Genomic DNA, 21,542 nt, shown 5'->3' with positions numbered 1-21,542 from the left:
AGGATTGAATTCAAAGCTTGCTGCATGCTGAAACATTGGCTGAGCACTGTTACTCAAAGTTAATTACCTCTATGGGATAGTTGAAGCAGCATCAAACTCAGAAAAGAGATGAGGAATTTAGATGAGAGGGTCAGAATATCCAGTCTCTTCATTAAGATTCCAGAACTAGATTGTAGTCTCCAATGGGCAGAAGGGCCAGTTGGTACATTGGAGACACAGGAAAACTAACTTCATATAGGGGCACCTGGGGTGATGTATACTCAGTAGGCAAATATTTGCTGAGTACCTGTTTTGAGCCAGGCTTTGGAAATACAGAGGTGAACATGACCTATCTGGTCCCTGTCTTCATGAGTTTACAGTATAATAAATTCTTCACTGATATTCCTGGACTTTGGAATTTGAGTATGAGTTGAATTTGTTATATCTAGTTGGCTGGATTTGTGGGTCTTCAGTTAAACTTTGATATTTGCATTGGAGAAATTGATTTAAAAAAAATTTCTTTTTTTTTAAATTTAGTTTTGAAAGACAGAGACAGAGTGTGAGTGGGGGAGGGGCAGAGAGAGAGGGAGACAGAATCCAAAGGAGGCTCCAGGCTCCAGGCTGTCAGCCCAGAGCCTGATGCAGGGCTTGAACTCACGAACCGTGAGATCACGACCTGAGCTGAAGTTGGTTGCTTAACCGAGCCACCCAGGCACCCCAAAATAGATTTTCGAATTAACATGAGAAAAAGGAAAGAAACCAATATTTATTGAGTTTCTGTGTGCTCAAAATGACAGTAGGTGCTTTCTTCCTATAGTATGGCTTTTATTTTGTTCCTTATAAGACATTGCAAGATAGGTATTAGTCCCTCCTTTTACAGAAAAATTTTATTTAACTTGCCCATGGCCTCACAACTTGGAGTATCAGAACTAGAATTTAATGCAGGACTAGTTCACTTCAGAGCCCATCCATACTATGGGATGGACCTGATTACCTAAGAGTAATTGAATCTCTCATAGAATGAGAAGGAAAGAGAATTGATACTAGAGTACTTAGAATACCAGCATTTAAAAGTTGGAGGAGGCATTGACTCTAAGAGAAGAGGCTTGAAAGGTCAGGGGAAAACTAGGAGAGCTTTATGAAGCTGTGTTGATGGAGGGAAATTTCTGGGAGTTATTCTTACTGTCCAGACTGCCAAAAGGAGAAGCAGGATGAGGTGGGGGGTTTTGTGTTTTGTTTTGTTTTGAGGCTATTGTATTTGGTACCTAGGTTATTTGTGACATAGGCAGTAGTTTCTCTAGCTAATGGTGGGAGTTGAAGTCAGATTGCATAAAAGCTTATGGAGTGAATGCAAAAGGAAGGGGAGATCTTTTCAAGAAATTTGTGAGTAAAGGCAAGGTATTATATAAAGCAGACAACTTGCAAGTTTCTAAGAATAAGTTAGGAATTGGGTAAGAAATGTATAGGTGAGAATAGGAGGTTTGAGAGAAGTGGTGAAGGGTTGATTGTATCAGCATCTGTACAAAGTTGCATGTAATTATAACTGGAGTAAAGGCTTTTGTTATGTCTAGTTCCAGACCTGACTTTAACTCAGAACAGCTGAAAACCAGTTTACTTATTAAATTTTGGACTGAGCATCTCTGCATTTACTTATTAAATTTTGGACTGAGGCTTCAAATGCCAAAAATCCAAGGGCTGTTGGGAGATATTTATAAATATTTTGAAGTCAAGCAATTAATATAATTGTTTTAGTTGCTGCATGGTAGTGCTGTATTCTCTGTAGCCTTCCTGGAATAGCAGTGGTTGAGTCACTTGAACAATTGGTCTAGTTTCACAATTTATCATCTTAAATCCAGAGGTGACTTTTGATAACATACAGTTGTTATTTTCTTCTAGGCTTTTTTTCAGACTGTTTTTTTTTCTGACTTAAATGATAAAAATTGTTTTTAACATCATTAAATATTCTTTGAAGCATGTTTATTAATTTTGTATAATTTCAGCTCTGTAGATCACGGTTTACTTAAGTATTTTCCCATTTATATGAACACTTTTTGCTATTTATTGTGTCAGGAACATCTTTGTACAAAGATCTCTTCTTAATTTTAAAGCAAGTGGTTTCAGGCAAACGTGCTAATATATTTGTCATTACATAACACTCTTGGAGTAATTGTGAATTGTTTTATATTTTCAGATTGTAAGTGTGTAGATAGATGGATGGGTAAATAATGCATTTAACTTCATACTTTTCTTTCTCAGGAATTCTTTGTTGCTTTGCGTCTTGTGGCATGTGCCCAGAATGGATTGGAGGTTTCACTGAGTAGCTTGAACCTGGCTGTTCCTCCACCAAGATTTGTAAGAAATGATTTTAAATCTAAATTTTATTTAATTAAAAAAAGATGTCACATGACTTAAAAATTAAAATTGCTATATCAAAAAAAATTCCCCCAGCCCCTATCGCTCAGCTACTTGATTTTCTTTCTTAATGGCTTCGGCTGTTATTAGATTCTTGTATTTCCTTCCAGAGTTATTATATGTATATATAAGAAAATATAAATACTCACTTCTTCATTTTACATTGATTGTAGCTCACAATTAATAAACATGATTCTATACCTTTTTAAATAATATATTTTAGGGATCTTTACATAAAAGGATCTTCATTGTTTTTTAGAGCTGTATAGTTTTTCCTTGCTTCTATTTACCATAATTAACATGCAGTGTAACATTAGTTTCAGGTGTACAATATAGTGATTCAACACTTCTATACAACACCTGGTGCTCATCACAGCTCATTATTAGTCCCCATCACCTATTTAACCCATTCCCCACACACTTCCCCTCTACCATAATTTAACTTCCTATTGATAGGCTTTTAGCTTGTTTCTAATCTTTTATTATAAAAAAAATGCTGCAATGAATAGTAACCTTGGATATATGTAATTTTACATGTGCAGAAATATATATGTGCATATTCTTGGAAGTGTTTCAGAAGTTCTTGCATTTGTGCAGTTTTCACATATAATATAAACTTGTCTTCCATAGTGGTTGTACTTGTTCACACTCATACCATCAATTGGTTGAGAGGTGACAAATGGAATGTTAAGTGTTGTTTTATGGAGTGAGTTTGAGTAGTTTTCCTCATGCTTCTGAGCCATTTACATTACTTTTATGTGAAATATCTGTTTAAATCTTTTGCCCATTTTTCTTGGGTTCTTGGTCTTTTTTATTAAGTGAATTCTGTAGGATATTTGTGTGTGTGTGTGTGTATACACACATATGTTATTTATATATAAATATATAAAATACATATATATTTTTTTCTTTTCCAGTTTGTCATTTGTCTTTTGACATTGTGCTTATCTTTTTCCATAAAGAAGCCATTGTTTTTTATGTAAATAAGTTATTAGGCTTTAATTTTTTTATGGTTTCTTTTTCACATTTATGTTAGTGTTGATGTAAAGTATGAGTATGGATTCAAATTTATGTTTTTTTACAATGGCTTATAGACCTAATACAGTTTATTGAATAACCAATCTTTTCCTTACTGATTTGAAATGCCACCTCATGGGGCGCTTGGGTGGCTTAGTTGGTCAAGTGTCTGGCTCTTGATTTTAGCTCAGGTCATGATCTCACGGTTCAAGGGTTTGAGCCCCACATTGGGTTCTGCGCTGGTAGAGTGTGGAGCTTCCTTGGGATTCTTTCTCTCTCCCTCTCTCTCTGCCCCTCCCCCTGCTCATGCTTTCTCTCTCTCAAAATAAAAAAACTTAAAAAAAGGAAATGCAACCTCAGTCATGTGCTAAATTCTCATATGTAGTTTGGTTTCTTTCTGGATTTTTTTGCTCTTACCCATTTATCTATTTATCCATGTACTTATCTCACATTTTAATTCTCATATTTTGTGATTTGTTTTACATCTGATAGGGCTAGTTCTCCCCACCCTACCCCCTTTTTCAGAAGTTTCATGGCTCTTACTTGTTTTTAAATTTAATATTTTAAAAAGTATTTGGTCTGAGTATTATGAATCTAACTTCAGTTTTGAGAATTTCTGCACTTACAAGTTTAGGCATGGAATCAGGGGGTTAATTTAAGGATTTGTTGTCTATGTTGTTATAAAAATGTTTCAAATATATCCATCTGTCTCTACAAGCAGATAAATATAACAACTTGGGTGTGCTGTTCATAGGTTCATGTACTTGTAACTTAAGAAATCTTAAGTTGGGTTCTTGTCCCGGTCTGCTTTCCTTAAATAGTGTTGGGAAAAAGTCATCAGTTAACAGGGCCACAAATAGTTTTGTTACATTCAGATATCGGTATCTTGATTTCAGTTGTAATAGGATTTTTTCTAGAACACTTAAATGTTTTAGTTAATGTTCTAACATTTATGTAGCTAATTCAGATAACTCAGTTTTTGTTTCATTTGTGCTTAGAAGAAGGTCTAATAGAGTCAATGTAAAATAGTGAAAATAGTGTTCTGTGTGCATTGAGTTCCAAATTTTGTATGAATGTCTTTAAATCCAAAGACCACTTTTTCTTCATTGTTTGTTTTTTAATAGTTTTTTTAAAAAAAATCTTTAAAATGTTTATTTATTTTTGAGAAAGAGAGAGAGAGGGAGACACAGAGCATGAGTGGGGAAGGGGCAGAGAGAGAGGGAGACACAGAATCTGAAGCAGGCTCCAGGCTCTGAGTTGTCAGCACAGAGCCTGATGTGGGGCTCGAACCCATGAACTGTGAGATTGTGACCTGAGCCGAAGTTGGGAGCTCAGTTGACTGAGCCATCCAGGCACCCCTCTTTGTTGTTTATTGATGTGAGGTTTTCAATCCTTCGTGTGCTGTATTTTTCTTTTTAGCATGATACCGGTAGTCCTTTGCTAGTCAGTGGAACCTCTGTAGCCGAGCTCCCATGGGCTGTAAAAGTAAGTAAACTTTGTAACTACCCTTTCCTTATCACTGCTTTGCTTCCTACCCACATAATCTTCTTCTACTTCCAAAATACAATGTAGTCAAAAAAAAAAACAAAAAACAAAAAAACCCAAAAAAAACAAAATACAATGTAGTCTGCATTTGGCTTTCACTATTTATTGTAGGGGAAATGCTAGTACTAGAAATCTTTTGAGGGACCTTACTGCTCTGTCAATCATTTTATGACAATTAGTATGGCTTAATCTCATTTCTGTTATAATGTAAACTAAAAATGGTGATGTCATAATCCTGCATTAACTAAAACATTTTAGGAATAGATTGTTTACCCCACTGATATTATTTCCTGTTTGAAAATTCTGGTTAACTAGGTGCTGTCTTTATGGCTCTAAAACAATTCTTTATGAAATCGTTTTCTGAAATGGGTATTTTTCATTATAGCTCTTTGGAGACACCACACTAGTTATAGCTATCTTATCAGATTTTTTAAATTACAATTTTTAAATAATATTAGAATATAGCACATCACATGGCCCTTAGTAAATATGTACAGTTTTGTCAGAAAGCCATTTGGTTTGTATGTCTATGTATGCTTGTGTGTTATTAACTAATTTTAAAAAGTATAGGGATCTGGCTTTGACAGGACAAGTCACAAACAATATTTTTTTTATGTATACAATTAACTTCCCTGGATTTTAGGGAATATCTTGTTAATTGATAAAAGGAAATAACTTTGGGAAAAAAGGGGGAAACTTGATGTTTATTCCTGTGGCGGTTTATTTTGTTTTTAAAATCTGAGTTTGAAATGTGATTAATGCCATTTTGAGAAAGTCATAGAATGTCACTAACTACCTTTTGTGTTCTCATAAAAGTTACTTCTTTGTTATGGGTTTAAATGAGAGGATTAGATGCTCTTCTCAAAGCTCTTCCTGTCACTAAAATCTTTTGATCAAGCCAACAGTAGAAAAGCAAATAGTGTTTCAGCTGCAAAAGGAACGGAAGGGATACTGGACTCTTGAGTAACTTTTAAATTGTTATTTATAATAATATATTTTGATGAAAGTAAAAAGTGTTTTTAAAACAATTTTTAGGAATATGTTGTGTATTCTTTGAGGATTTGATTTTTTTAACTGCACTTAAATCCTTTTCACCAGTATTTAACTTGTGATCTTTTTTATATTATAGTCTGAAGATAAGGCCAAATATGATGCAATTTTTGATAGTTTAAGCCCAGTGAATGGATTTCTTTCTGGTGATAAGGTGAAACCAGTGTTGCTCAACTCTAAGTTACCTGTGGATATCCTTGGAAGAGTAAGATATGATTAAATTCTAAATGTATTTTTATGTATCTTTCGTATCTACCAAGAGCTCATTGTTAAAAATATATAGATCTTATTTTGAAGTTATGTTATTACAGAATTTTTTTGTATTCTGAAGTCATATATAAAATTATTGCCAGTTAATTTTGTACAATAATTTGGTTATTCTCTCTAAACTATGAGTGCTTGAAATCAGTTATATATGTAAGCCCTTTGAATAGGTCCTTTTTCCTTTATACTATATGCACTGACTTCCCAGTTCCTTGATTTAATTTCTGGAGACCATCAGTATTTTATATCTGTCACCTACTTCATGGCTGTATCATGGGACTTTGTCGTAAGGAATAGTTTCATCTCTGATCATTAATTCTGCTGTCTCAATAGAACTTTGCATCTTTCTAGATATTTTTCATAAATACTTGCAAGACTAATTCTTTGATTTCACAAGACCTTTAAATCTCAGAGTCCTTTACTGTCTCCATTTTTCGAATTTACTTTTTTCCTTATCCAACTTGATCCATAGTGTCATGTTGGTATCTTAAGCTCCCTTTGCCATGTTTTCTAAACTTTCTCCTGACCTGGTAAAAATCCAGCTTTGTGTTAAGCTCTCTGTGGTTGCAAATGGACTACTGAAAATCTAATAAGGTTGGTGTCATCATAATTTCATGATCACCAACTTCATCTGGGCCTTCCCTACTCTTGTACTGTTTCCATGGTGATTTCTGTCTATGCCTCTTTGTATTTCAGACCTCATCTATTCTCATTAAACCTCTAGCCATTTCTTTAGTCCCTTGCTCAGTCAGGATACATAGGGTCAGATCCTGGCTGCACCATTTATTAGGTGTGTGACCTTGGGCAAATCATAAGAAAACTGTGTACCAGTTTTTTAATTTTTTTTTAAATTTTTTTTCAACGTTTTTTATTTATTTTTGGGACAGAGAGAGACAGAGCATGAACGGGGGAGGGGCAGAGAGAGAGGGAGACACAGAATCGGAAACAGGCTCCAGGCTCCGAACCATCAGCCCAGAGCCTGACGCGGGGCTCGAACTCACGGACCGCGAGATCGTGACCTGGCTGAAGTCGGACGCTTAACCGACTGCGCCACCCAGGCGCCCCTAATTTTTAAAATGAGCATGATTCCCAGTTTATAGGGTTGTAAGGATTAAATGTGAGAATGTATCTATTAAGCCCAGTGCTTGGTACATATTCTGTGATGCTGATGGTGATAATGACTTACCACCACACCACCAGTAGGAGTATTAGTGGATCAGTGTTGTGTATTGTATAGGTTAGGTGCTCAATAAATATTAGTTTAAAAGCCATTTTCTACTATTGTTTCTCACTAATCATTTCTCCACTGTGTGGTTGGTGTGAGATTTCTAAACTCTAAATATAATCCTGTTATTTTTTGACTTAAAACTAACCCTCTCAGTAGCTTCCCATTGCATTTAGAATAAAGTCCAGATTCCTTTCAAGCACTTAATGACCAGACACTTGCTCATCTCCACTCCTGTCTCTTACCAGCATACTCTCTCTTCTTGCCCTGAGTACAATTTTGTTGAATGAAAACATCTTCTTTTCAAGGATTTAACAAAGTTTTATACCTGGTCTAAAGGTATGGAACCTACTCTAGATTTAAACCAAATCTACTAGGGCCTTTTAGATTTTATTTTTCTTTTGTAAGCCCTGGACATTAGCTGGTTAATAATTAATAATATTCACTGGGTATTTATTTTAGTTGATCAGAGGTTCTGTAATGTATGGAAAACAATAATGGTCTTAGTTGGGAATCTTTATGTTGAAAACTGATTCTGTAACTTAATAATAGTTGTGTGATCCTAGCTAAGTCATATCACTTCATGTCTAAAAAAGGGCTGATAGAGTTGAAAGAGTTGTTGCATGAATTAACTGAGATGATGTTTGTGAAAAAGCACTGTAGCTGTTTAAAGTGCTTTTGTCCATAATTGTTTTCTTGAGAAGAACAAACTATTTTCTTTCTTTTCTTTTTGTTAGTTTATTTATTTATTTTGAGAGAGACACAGTGTGAGTGGGGGAGGGGCAGAGAGAGGGAGAGAGAAGATCCCAAGCAGCCTCTGCGCTACCAGCGTAGAGCCCAACGCAGGGCTTAAACTCACGAAACTGTGAGATCATGACCTGAACCGAAACCAAGAGTCGGACACTTAACCAACTGAGCCATCCAGGCACCCCCAACATATTTTCTTTAAACTTTTTTAAGGAATTTTTATTTAAAAAATACTTGTATTAAGAATTATTACTTTGGGCATTTGGGTGGCTCAGTCAGTTAAACATCTGACTCTTGATGTTGGCTCAGGTCATGTCCTCATGGTTCCTGGCAGGGAGCCCTGCATTGGGTTCTGCACTGACAGTGTGGAGCCTGCTTGGGATTCTGTCTCTCCCGCTCTCTCTGCCCCTTCCCCGTGCACATGTGCTCTCTCTCTCTCAAAATAAATGAACATTAAAAATATTATTCTTGTTACAATCAATTTGTTAATATAGCATACAATAGTGATATAATAAAATGATCAACATAAGTGAAATCTCCAAAATATAGATATTTTAATGTTTAGATAAAACTTTTCCCTGTAATTATGTGTTTGGTGTTTACAGGTAGCACATGAAAGAGCATTAATCTTTGTCAATTCTTTTTAAGGTTTGGGAGTTGAGTGACATTGACCATGATGGAATGCTTGACAGAGATGAGTTTGCAGTTGTAAGTAACCTAATGTTCTTAAAATCTTAATGGTTTTCTCAAGTGAAAATTTCCCTGTTATTTCCCTAAAATTGTTAGTATGAGTATTTTTACTTACAGTTTATAGGTAGTTAATAAATATTTTGAAACAGATGGATAATAGAAAATGTATGTTCTTATCATCTTCATTTTATTTGACTTTAAGGTACATAGGATTATCTGCCTTGGATAATGTACTGTAAAGATGCTGAGTGGTATTAATCTTTTGTATCCCATCTTAAAGAGGTATCTTGGTACCTCTCTGCTATGGAATAATTTTACTTCAAATATACCCCCAGATTTTCACATTTATTTTATTAAAGGAAAACATGGATGACACTGTAGTTTCACTTCATTTATAAAGGCAGAGAAAGTTTTGACATCTTATCTGAAGACCTGTTATCCTTCGAAATTGGAAGTTGAATCCAAATAAAGTTGTATTCACTTCTTCCATAAAGGTTAGATCGAGCTCTGCTGTGAGCTCATGAATAGTAAATCTCTAACCCCCCCTTTAATCTATTATTTGGAAATTAGTCTGTTCAGATTTTCTCTCCTTATTTTACTAAGAAATTGTCTATTTCTTTGACTTTTCAAACTCATTGTGAAGTTATTTTTTTAATCTCTTCTGGGGTTTGTGCTACTTTGTCATTCCAAATCTTATATATTTTTGCTCCCTCCATCTTTTGTTTAATTGAATTTTATTTAATCAATCTTTTAAACAGAACCATCTTTTAGATTATTTTATCATTTCTATTATGTTTTGACTTTGCCATTCTTTTTAGCTTTTATCTTAATTCCTTCTTCCTAGTAGTTTCTTTTATCATCTTTACTATTAAAAATTTTAAATCATGTATTTTCTCTTGAGTACAGGTTTAACTGACTTCCATAGATACTGATACAAAGTATTCTCCTTTTTACTACTTTTTAGATAACTTTTAGGGTTTTTTTTTATTATGTTTTTTGGTTTTTAGTTCCCTTTGTATATACTTTTAGCTTGATTTGATTATGCCTAGAGAATGTGCTCTTTAAAATCTCTACTTAAAAAAATTTCTTAAGGTTTTCTTTGTTGCCAAGTTCATGACCCATTTTTACATATGTTCCCTGGATATGTCAACATTTCTGCTCAGAAGATGTTAGACCTCCATAAATTCATTATATCAATTTTATTGATTATGTTTCACTTTCTCTTCAGCATTACTTTTTTTTGTGCTTTAATAAATTTTATTCTATTTATATCTCAAGAACCTACTAAAATAGGCAGAATAATTATTTTTACATTTGAAAAAATATACAGAAATGGAAACTTAAAGTGACTTGAGTTGATGGTAATAGGTTCCTAGTCCTTTTTATTTTAATTTGGGTGATAATTGGGAAGTGGCAGGGAATACTCCCTTGCAATGATGACAGAAGTTATCCCAGCTATATGTTAAGGGTTGAATCAGTGTTTGTGTTATATTTTGGGGAAACAAGGTGGATATTGAAGAGATTTGGCTGATGATGTGTTTTGAAAGACTGTTAAACTATATATTAACTTTTCATAGTTTTTGTGTTAAGAATGTCAACACAAAATCTTTGCATTAGTAAGATGTGTAGAGGGATTTTTTTCTCTTATAAAGACAAATATTAAAAATTTTAAAGAAGCATTTGTATAAGCATAGTTAAGATAGATGGAGAATAGTATTATTCTCATTTGATTAAATGGTAGTATGTGCTAAGGTAAGTGATTAAACACAGTTTATCTTAAATTCCTTGAAGGCTTTTACTAGGCAACCTACTCTTTTCTTAAAGTAAACTTTTATTGAAAGAATAATTTAAGGGACACCTGGGTAGCTCAGTCATTTAATCATCTGACTTTGGCTCAGGGCATGATCTCATGGTTTGTGAGTTTGACCGCCTTGGACTCTGCACTGACAGTGCAGAGCCTGCTTGGGATTCTCTCTCTCTCCCTCTCTCTGCCCCTCCCCTACTCATGCACACACTCACAAAATAAATAAAAAAAAAAAGACTAATTTAAGAATGAATGATGCATTTATAGGAAGTTACTACTTAAAAAAAATAATAAATACCTATCTGCCTTCTCCTAGATTCACTAATTTTAACCATTTTGCACCTTTGATTTCTTTCTATGTGCATTCCTGAGAAATTCTTTCCAACTGTATCATGCTTAGGGCCTTTAACTTTGAATTCCAGCTCATGTGATATTTATACAGCCTCTGTTCTCTTTTTGTCTGGATTACCTGATATTTCTTATATTTAAAATGTATCTCTTGAAAACAGCACGGTGCTTTGTTTCAATTTTTTACCTAATTTGACAGTTTTTGTCTTTTAAGATAATGCTGCAGATACTGATTTTATTCCCCCATCTTATTTATTTTACATAATTATTTTCTCTTTTTTTTCTGTTCTTATTGTTGGTTATCAAGTAGTGATTCATTCAGTTTCCCTTCTTATTAAATTGGAAATTCTGTTATAATGCTTGTGGCATTAATGGTTGATAACACCTATCCCTGTACTTATAATACTTATTTCTCTAGTTGTTGAAAATAAAGTAACCTTCACTCTAGTAAAACAAATTGTTTAGATTATATTTTCTCTTCTTTCTTCTTCACCTCCTAACCCAAGAAGATTTTAGAACATTTTTAAAAATTCTAGATTTTACTCAGTTATTTAGGTCTTTTGGTTCTAAGATTTTCCTTGTAATTTTGTCAATATTAATAGTCTCACTGCATTCTTTTGGTAGACTTTGCCTGATAAATCTTTTTCCACCTTTTTACTTTGTGAATGGGGCAACATAGTCCATACATTTTTTATTTTTTTTTCACTTCTCAGAATCTGTAACTTTTTTTAAAAAAATTGAAATAATATGAGTAACATACAGGGTTGTATTAGTTTCAGGTGTACAATATAATGATTCAACAATTCTGTACATTACTCAGTGCTCACCACAATGAGTATAGTTACCATCTGTTACCAAACAACATTATTACAATCTTATTGACTATATTCCCTATGCTGTGCTTTTCATCTCCGTGACTTATTTATTTTACAACTGGAAGTTTGTACTACTTAATCTCCTTTATCTATTTATAATGAGATTCTATCTCATTCTCCACCCCCACCACCCTTCTGGCAACCACCAGTTTTCTGTATTTAAGAATCTGTTTTCTTGTTTGTTTGTCTTTGTTTGTTTGTTCATTTGTTTCTTCGATTCCAGAAATGAGTGAGATCATATGGTATTTGTCTTTCTCTGTCTGACTTATTTCACTTAGCATTATATTCTCTAGGTCCATTCATATTGTTGCAGATGGCAATATCTCACTGTTTTTTATGGCTGAGTAATCAATATTCCAGTGTGTGTGTGTGTGTGTGTGTGTGTGTACACCACATCTCTTTATTCATCTATCGATGGACACTTGAGTTCCTTTCATATCTTTGCCATTGTAGATAATACTGCAATAAACTTGGGGGGGGTGCATACATCTTTTTGAATTAGAGATTTTGTTTCCTCTGAGTAAATACCCAGTAGTGAAATTACTGGATCAAATGGTATTTCTATTTTTAATTTTTTGAGGAACCTCCATACTGTTTTCCACAGTGGTTGTACTAATTTATATTCCCACCAGTAGTAAAAAGGATTCCTTTTTCTCCACATCCTCACCAACACTTGTTATTTCTTGTCTTCCTGGTTTTGACTGGTTTGACAGGTGTAAGGTGATATGTCATTGTGGTTTTGATGTGCATTTCCCTGATGTCTCCTTTAGTATGTGATAGTTTCTCTGTCTTGCCTTGTTTTTCTATGACTTTGGCTATAGGGGTGTCTGGGTGGCTCACTTGGTTAAGTGTCCTTCTCTTGATTTCAGCTCAGGTCATGATCTCATGGTTCATGGGATCCAGCCCCACACTGGGCTCTGTGCTGGCAGTGTGGAGCCTGCTTGGAATTTTCCTCCCCGCCCCCAACTCTGTTTACCCCTGCTCTGCCATGCTCTTTCTCAGTCTCTCTGAAAATAAGTAAGCATTAAAAAAAAAAAAAAAAAAAAAGAGCTCTAGCTAGATATCCTGTAGAATGTCTACCATTCTAGGGTATGGGTTTTTGGAAAGAATACCGCAGATGTGAAATGCCTTTCTCATAACATTTATCAGGGGGTACTTGGTGTCCACATGCCATTACAGGTGATGTTAACCTTCATCACTTGGTAAAGTTGGTGTTTCCCAGGTTTCTTCACTATAAAGTTACTCTTTTCCCCTTTTCCTACTCTATTTTGTAGAGGCAGACTCATGCTTTTTATTTTGTATTCTGACTTAGTATCTTCATGTTGATTTTTTAAAAATTATTATTATTATTATTTTCAATATGAAATTTATTGTCAAATTGGTTTCCATACAACACCCAGTGCTCATCCCAAAAGGTGCCCTCCTCAATACCCATCATCCACCCTCCCCTCCCTCCCACCCCCCATCAACCTTCAGTTTGTTCTGTTTTTAAGAGTCTCTTATGCTTTGGCTCTCTCCCTCTTTAACCTCTTTTTTTTCCTTTCCTCTTCCCCTCCCCCATGGTCTTCTGTTAAGTTTCTCAGGATCCACATAAGAGTGAAAACATATGGTATCTGTCTTTCTCTGTATGACTTATTTCACTTAACATAACACACTCCAGTTCCATCCACGTTGCTACAAAAGGCCATGTTTCGTTCTTTCTCATTGCCACGTAGTATTCCATTGTGTATATAAACCACAATTTCTTTATCCATTCGTCAGTTGATGGACATTTAGGCTCTTTCCATAATTTGGCTATTGTTGAGAGTGCTGCTATAAACATTGGGGTACAAGTGCCCCTATGCATCAGCACTCCTGTATGCCTTGGGTAAATTCCAAGCAGTGCAATTGCTGGGTCATAGGGTAAGTCTATTTTTAATTTTTTGAGGAACCTCCACACTGTTTTCCAGAGTGGCTGCACCAACTTGCATTCCTACCAACAGTGCAAGAGGGTTCCCGTTTCTCCACATCCTCTCCAGCATCTATAGTCTCCTCATTTGTTCATTTTAGCCACTCTGACTGGCGTGACGTGATATCTGAGTGTGGTTTTGATTTGTATTTCCCTGATGAGGAGCGACGTTGAGCATCTTTTCATGTGCCTGTTGGCCATCCGGATGTCTTCTTTAGAGAAGTGTCTATTCATGTTTTCTGCCCATTTCTTCACTGGGTTATTTGTTTTTCGGGTGTGGAGTTTGGTGAGCTCTTTATAGATTTTGGATACTAGCCCTTTGTCCAATATGTCATTTGCAAATATCTTTTCCCATTCCGTTGGTTGCCTTTTAGTTTTGTTGGTTGTTTCCTTTGCTGTGCAGAAGCTTTTTATCTTCATGAGGTCCCAATAGTTCATTTTTGCTTTTAATTCCCTTGCCTTTGGGGATGTGTCAAGTAAGAAATTGCTATGGCTGAGATCAGAGAGTTCTTTTCCTGCTTTCTCCTCTAGGGTATTGATGGTTTCCTGTCTCACATTCAGGTCCTTTATCCATTTTGAGTTTGTTTTTGTGAATGGTGTGAGAAAGTGGTCTAGTTTCATCCTTCTGCATGTTGCTGTCCAGTTCTCCCAGCACCATTTGTTAAAGAGACTGTCTTTTTTCCATTGGATATTCTTTCTTGCTTTGTCAAAGATTATTTGGCCATATGTTTGTGGGTCTAGTTCTGGGGTTTCTCTTCTATTCCATTGGTCTATGTGTCTGTTTTTGTGCCAATACCATGCTGTCTTGATGATTACAGTTTTGTAGTAGAGGCTAAAGTCTGGGATTGTGATGCCTCCTGCTTTGGTCTTCTTCTCCAAAATTACTTTGGCTATTCGGGGCCTTTTGTGGTTCCATACGAATTTTAGGATTGCTTGTTCTAGCTTCGAGAAGAATGCTGGTGCAATTTTGATTGGGATTGCATTGAATATGTAGATAGCTTTGGGTAGTATTGACATTTTAACAATATTTATTCTTCCAATCCATGAGCATGGAATGTTTTTCCATTTCTTTATATCTTCTTCAATTTCCTTCATAAGCTTTCTATAGTTTTCAGCATACAGATCTTTTACATCTTCGGTCAGGTTTATTCCTAGGTATTTTATGCTTCTTGGTGAAATTGTGAATGGGATCAGTTTCTTTATTTGTCTTACTGTTGCTTCATTATTAGTGTATAAGAATGCAACTGATTTCTGTACATTGATTTTGTATCCTGTGACTTTGCTGAATTCATGTATCAGTTCTAGTTCGTGGAGTCTGTCGGATTTTCCATGTATAATATCATGTCATCTGCAAAAGTGAAAGCTTGACTTCATCTTTGCCAATTTTGATGCCTTTGATTTCCTTTTGTTGTCTGATTGCTGATGCTAGCACTTCCAACACTATGTTAAACAACAGCAGTGAGAGTGGACATCCCTGTCGTGTTCCTGACCTCAGGGGGAAAGCTCTCAGTTTTTCCCCATTGAGGATGATGTTAGCTGTGGGCTTTTCATAAATGGCTTTTATGATGTTTAAGTATGTTCCTCCTATCCCGACTTTCTCGAGGGTTTTTATTAAGAAAGGATGCTGAATTTTGTCAAATGCTTTTTCTGCATCGATTGACAGGATCATATGGTTCTTTTCTTTTCCCTTATTAATGTAATGTATCACAGTGGTTGATTTGCAAATGTTGAACCAGCCCTGCAGCCCAGGAATGAATCCCACTTGATCATGGTGAATAATTCTTTTTATATGCTGTTGAATTCGATTTGCTAGTATCTTATTGAGAATTTTTGCATTCATATTCATCAGGGATATTGGCCTGTAGTTCTCTTTTTTTTTTACTGGGTCTCTGTCTGGTTTAGGAATCACAGTAATGCTGGCTTCATAGAATGAGTTGGGAAGTTTTCCTTCCCTTTCTATTTTTTGGAATAGCTTGAGAAGGATAGGTATTATCTCTGCTTTAAATGTCTGGTAGAATTCCCCTGGGAAGCCATCTGGTCCTGGACTCTTATTTGTTGGGAGATTTTTGATAACTGATTCAATTTCTTCGCTGGTTATGGGTCTGTTCAAGTTTTCTATTTCTTTCTGTTGAGTTTTGGAAGTGTGTGGGTGTTTAGGAATGTGTCCATTTCTTCCAGGTTGTCCAGTTTGTTGGCATTAATTTTTCATAGTATTCCCTGATAATTGCTTGTATTTCTGAGGGATTGGTTGTAATAATTCCATTTTCATTCATGATTTTATCTATTTGGGTCATCTCCCTTTTCTTTTTGAGAAGCCTGGCTAGAGGTTTATCAATTTTGTTTATTTTTTCAAAAAACGAACTCTTGGTTTCATTGATCTGCTCTATAGTTTTTTTAGATTCTATATTGTTTATTTCTGCTCTGATCTTTATTATTTCTCTTCTTCTGCTGGGTTTGGGGTGTCTTTACTGTTCTGCTTGTATTTCCTTTGGGTGTGCTGTTAGATTTTGTATTTGGGATTTTTCTTGTTTCTTGAGATAGGCCTGGATTGCAATGTATTTTCCTCTCAGGACTGCCTTCGCTGCATCCCAGAGTGTTTGGATTGTTGTATTTTCATTTTCCTTTGTTTCCATATATTTGTTAATTTCTTCTCTAATTGCCTGGTTGACCCATTCATTCTTTAGTAGGGTGTTCTTTAACCTCCATGCTTTTGGAGGTTTTTCAGACTTTTTCCTGTGGTTGATTTCAAGCTTCATAGCATTGTGGTCTGAAAGTGTGATCTCAGTTCTTTTATACTTATGAAGGGCTGTTTTGTGACCCAGTATGTGATCTGTCTTGGAGAATGTTCCATGTGCACTCGAGAAGAAAGTAAATTCTGTTGCTTTGGGATGCAGAGTTCTAAATATCTGTCATGTCCATCTGATCCAATGTATCATTCAGGGCCCTTGTTTCTTTATTGATCCTGTGCCTACATGATCTATCCATTGCGGTAAGTGGAGTATTAAAGTCCCCTGCAATTACCACATTCTTATCAATAAGGTTGCTTATGTTTGTGATTAATTGTTTTATATATTTGGGGGCTCCCATATTCGGTGCATAGACATTTATAATTGTTAGCTCTTCCTGATGGATAGACCCTGTAATTATTATATAATGCCCTTCTTCATCTCTTGTTACAGCCTTTAATTTGAAGTCTAGTTTGTCTGATAAGTATGGCTACTCCAGCTCTCTTTTGACTTCCAGTAGCATGATAGAAAGTTCTCCATCCCCTCACTTTCAACTGAAGGTGTCCTCAGGTCTAAAATGAGTCTCTTATAGGCAGAAAATAGATGGGTTTTGTTTTTTTATCCATTCTGATACCCTATGTCTTTTGGTTGGAGCATTTAGCCCATTTACATGCAGTGTTATCATAGAAAGATAGGGGTTTACAGTCATTGTGATGTCTGTAGGTTTCATGCTTGTAGTGATGTCTCTGGTACTTTGTCTCACAGGCTCCCCGTTAGGATCTCTTGTAGGGCTGGTTTAATGGTGACGAATTCCTTCAGTTTTTGTTTGTTTGGGAAGACCTTTATCTCTCCTTCTATTCTAAATGACAGATTTGGTGGATAAAGGATTCTCGGCTACATATTTTTTCTGTTCATCACATTGAAGATATCGTGCCATTCCTTTCTGGCCTGCCAAGTTTCAGTAGATAGATCCATCACTAGTCTTATCGGTCTCCCTTTATATGTTAGAGCATGTTTATCCCTAGCTGCTTTCAGAATTTTCTCTTTATCCTTGTATTTTGCCAGTTTCACTATGATATGTCGTGCAGAAGATCGATTCAAGTTACGTTTGAAGGGAGTTCTCTGTGCCTCTTGGATTTCAATGCCTTTTTCCTTCCCCAGATCAGGGCAGTTCTCAGCTATGATTTCTTCAAGTACACCTTCAGCACCTTTTCCTCCTCTTCCTCCTCTGGAATCCGAATTATGCGTATATTATTGCGTTTAATTGTGTCACTTAGTTCTCTAATTCTCCCCTCATACTCCTGGATTTTTTTATCTGTCTTTTTCTCAGCTTCCTCTTTTTCCATAATTTTATCTTCTAATTCACCTATTCTCTCCTCTGCCTCTTCAGTCGAGCTGTGGTTGCCTCCATTTTATTTTGCAGCTCATTTATAGCATTTTTTAGCTCCTCTGACTCCTCCTTGATCTCTGTAGTAATAGATTCTCTGCTGTCCTCTGTACTTTTTTCAAGCACAGCGATTAATTTTATGACTATTATTTTAAATTCATTTTCTATTACATTGCTTAAATTGTTTTTGATCAGTTCATTAGCTGTCGCTACTTCCTGGAGTTTCTTTTTTTTTTTTTAATTTTTTTTTTTTAACTTTTATTTATTTTTGAGACAGAGAGAGACAGAGCATGAACGGGGGAGGGTCAGAGAGAGGGAGACACAGAATCTGAAACAGGCTCCAGGCTCTGAGCTGTCAGCACAGAGCCCGACACAGGGCTTGAACTCACAGACCACGAGATCATGACCTGAGCTGAAGTCGGCCGCTTAACCGACTGAGCCACCCAGGTGCCCCACCTGGAGTTTCTTTTGAGGAGAATTCTTCCGTTTTGTCATTTTGGATAGTCCCTGGAGTGGCGCGGAACTGTAGGGCTCTTCCTCTGTGCTGTCTGGAGTAACTTGCGTTGGTGCGCAGGGCCGCAGTCAGACCTGATGTTTGCCCCCAGCCCACCGCTGGGGCCACAGTCAGACTGGTGTGTACCTTATCTTTCCCTCTCCCAGGGGCAGGACTCACTCTGCAGTGGTGTGGCCCCTGTCTGGGCTACTTGCACACTGCCAGGCTTGTGGTGCTGCTTCAATGGGATCTGGCGTAGTAGCCGGGGTGGATCCGCAAGGTGCACAGGGGCGGGAGGGGCAGACTCAGATTGCTTTGCCTTCAGTGGTCTGCTTTGGGAGGGGCCCTGTGGCATTGGGAGGGAGGCAGACCCATTGGAGCAATGGATCCACAGAAGCACAGCATTGGGTGTTTGCGCAGTGCAAGCAAGTTCGTGAAGGGAACTGGTTCCCTTTGGGATTTCATCTGGGGGATGGGCGAGGGAGATGGTGCTGGCCAGCGCCTTTGTTTTCCGCCAAGCTGAGCTCTGTCCTTCGGGGCTCAACAACTTTCCCTCCCGTTGTTCTCTAGCCCTCCCGCTCTTGGAGCAGAGCTGTTGACTTACAACATTCCAGATGTTAAGTCCCACTGGCTGTCAGAACACACTCCGTCCGGCCCTTCCACTTTTGCATGCCACACTCGGGCGCTCTGCCTTGCCGGGTGGGCTGGCTGCCCCTCCGCCTCTCTGGCTCTCTCCTGCCAGTCTGTGTGGCACGAACTGCCTCTCTGCCCTTCCTACCCTCTTCCATGGGCCTCTTGTCCACGCTTGGGTCCGGAGAGTCCATTCTGCTAGTCTTCTGGCAGTTTTCTGGGTTATTTAGGCAGATGTGGGTGGAATCTAAATGTTCAGCAGGACACGGTGAGCCCAGCGTCCTCCTATGCCGCCATCTTCCTTCCGGAGCCTTCATATTGATTTTTACATTCTTACATTTTTACATTCTTTACATTTTTCTGTCAAGTAAGTGGTCTAAATTTTTGTCAGTAGCATTTGTTGGGTCCTCATTACCTGAAGAGTTTTTGGCACTTTGGGGTTTATTTTTTTTTTTCTTGTTTGTCTTAACACGTTCACATTGGACTGAAATTAACTTGTTACATGTTTGCTGCTTCTATTGGGTGGTAAATGTGAAAATCTTCTTATTTTTGTGTTTCTAGTGCTTAGCACAGTGCCTGGTGGCTAGAAATTCTCAGTAAATATTTTGTTGAATTACAGTGATGAAGAAAACTTGTATTATTTGTAACACATAATAAATGGCTGTTATTTTCATCCCAGAATGCTATTTTAAGAAATTAAAACTTGGCAGTTCAAGTGATTGAGGAGACAAATGATCAAATAAAACTCTTAAGATACTCCTAAAATACTGGTTTTCAATGTATGGTCTCCCATCAGCAATATCAACATTACCAGAGAACTTATTAGAATTGTAGATTCTCAGGGCTTACCCCAGACCAACTGAGTCATAATCTCTGGGGTAGGGTCGAAGAAACCCTCCCAGGAATCCTGATGGCCACTAAAATTTGAGAAATATTCCCTAAAGGCACAGAGGGAAAAAAAAGGCAAAGAAATTGAGCAGCTACTGGTAATTGACGGCAACGGTAAAACTAAATCCCCTCTTTCCCTGTTATCACTGAGAAAGCTTAGGCTTGTTTTTGCCAGGTCCTTCCTTCATTCCTTCCTTCCTTTCTTTTTGTGAATATGGTGCATCATTTGATTTAGTTGCTGTATTTGTTTCAATGGTAGTCTTTGATTAGGATAAAGTACAATATAATAAAAAAAAATTGCAATCCAGCAGTATACTGTTCACTTTTTCTGTTTTATTTGGTAGACAAATTTTTGGCTTCAGTTTTGTGAGGGAAACTATTTTCAAGGCAACATCAAATTAAGGATACTTTTTTTTAACTTTCAAAAAATGTGTTGTCTATTGGCAGCGGATAGCTGACATAGCTTTTTTGCTTCTAGTGTCTACTTTTTCCAGGAAATGACTCCCATCTGCAGCAAGAGGAATGCTGACCTTTAATGTGCATGTTAGTCACTTCTTTTAGCTCAGTGCCAATTTAATAATATTACACATTTCGTGAATTTGGTTGAAAGTATGTGCTAGCCAGATTGTTTTCACTCTGGAGTTTCAAGCTTTTGAAGAATTAAAGTTTGTGTTTTTCTAAAACTAAATTGAATTCTTCAAGTTGACTAATGAATGGGGAGAGGAGAGTTCTTGGTTTGGGTCAAATGGTTAAATGTGGTCCTAGGACAAAGAGCATCAGCATCTTTGGAAACTTCTTAGAAATGTAAAATATTTGGCCCAACCCAGACTTAATGATTGTAGAATTCTGGGAATGGAGCCCAGAAATCTGTGCTTTATAAAGTTGTCCAGGTAATTCTGATACCTTCTATAATTTGGGTCCCAAAGGGTGGAAGGTTAGTTTTAGCCCCTGTAGAGGACAGCATGGTATTGTAAAATTACATGGGTTCCCTAATGCAGCTGATCAAATCTGGGGAAAATAAGAGCTTTGTAGCCAGACCTTGCTTTGAACCCTATACTATGACTTCTTAAAAAATATCAGGCAAGTTAGCATTTCTGAGCTTCAGTTTCCTCATATATAAAATATTAGTAATCATAAATCATGGATGAGTGTTACTGTATTAGGTGTTCAATCAATACTAATTTGAAAGGCTCATAAAACTTAGAATTGGAAGCAAACTTCTTTTCGGGGAAAAATGTCATTTTCAGTGGAAACAAAATAATTAAGTTGTTAAGCTTCCTTCCAGTTGCTGTTGGAATTTTTTTGGAGGTTCCAAGTTGCTTTGAGTAATTTCATATGCTTGAAGATTGTCACGGAAACTTTATCTTTTGAAAGTCTTGAAGGTGTCTTGAATTCTTTAAAATGAAGGGAGTATCCTGGGGCATTCTATATGTAGAATGCTTTATGCAAATCTTTATGTATTTAGTAATTAAAAATAATTTTAATAGCTAATATATTCTCATGGTTCAGAAATC

General features: G+C 36.5%; 1 protein-coding gene across 3 annotated transcripts in view; it reads left to right on the top strand.

Annotated features, from left to right (window-relative positions):
* EPS15 (epidermal growth factor receptor pathway substrate 15) overlaps positions 1-21,542 on the top strand; it is a 146,039-nt gene that overhangs the window by 40,005 nt on the left and 84,492 nt on the right. For all 3 annotated transcript variants that reach the window (XM_045035808.1, XM_003990092.6, XM_045035809.1), the window contains exons 5-8: positions 2,236-2,331; positions 4,828-4,893; positions 6,083-6,208; positions 8,888-8,947. In XM_045035808.1, coding sequence (XP_044891743.1) covers positions 2,236-2,331; positions 4,828-4,893; positions 6,083-6,208; positions 8,888-8,947 — 348 coding nt within the window. The remainder of the gene's footprint in view (positions 1-2,235; positions 2,332-4,827; positions 4,894-6,082; positions 6,209-8,887; positions 8,948-21,542) is intronic.

This window comes from Felis catus, chromosome C1, assembly GCF_018350175.1.
Source record: "Felis catus isolate Fca126 chromosome C1, F.catus_Fca126_mat1.0, whole genome shotgun sequence".
NCBI lineage: Eukaryota > Metazoa > Chordata > Mammalia > Carnivora > Felidae > Felis > Felis catus.
Note: the sequence above shows the minus strand (reverse complement) of the source record. Positions and strands in the feature narration are given on the sequence as shown.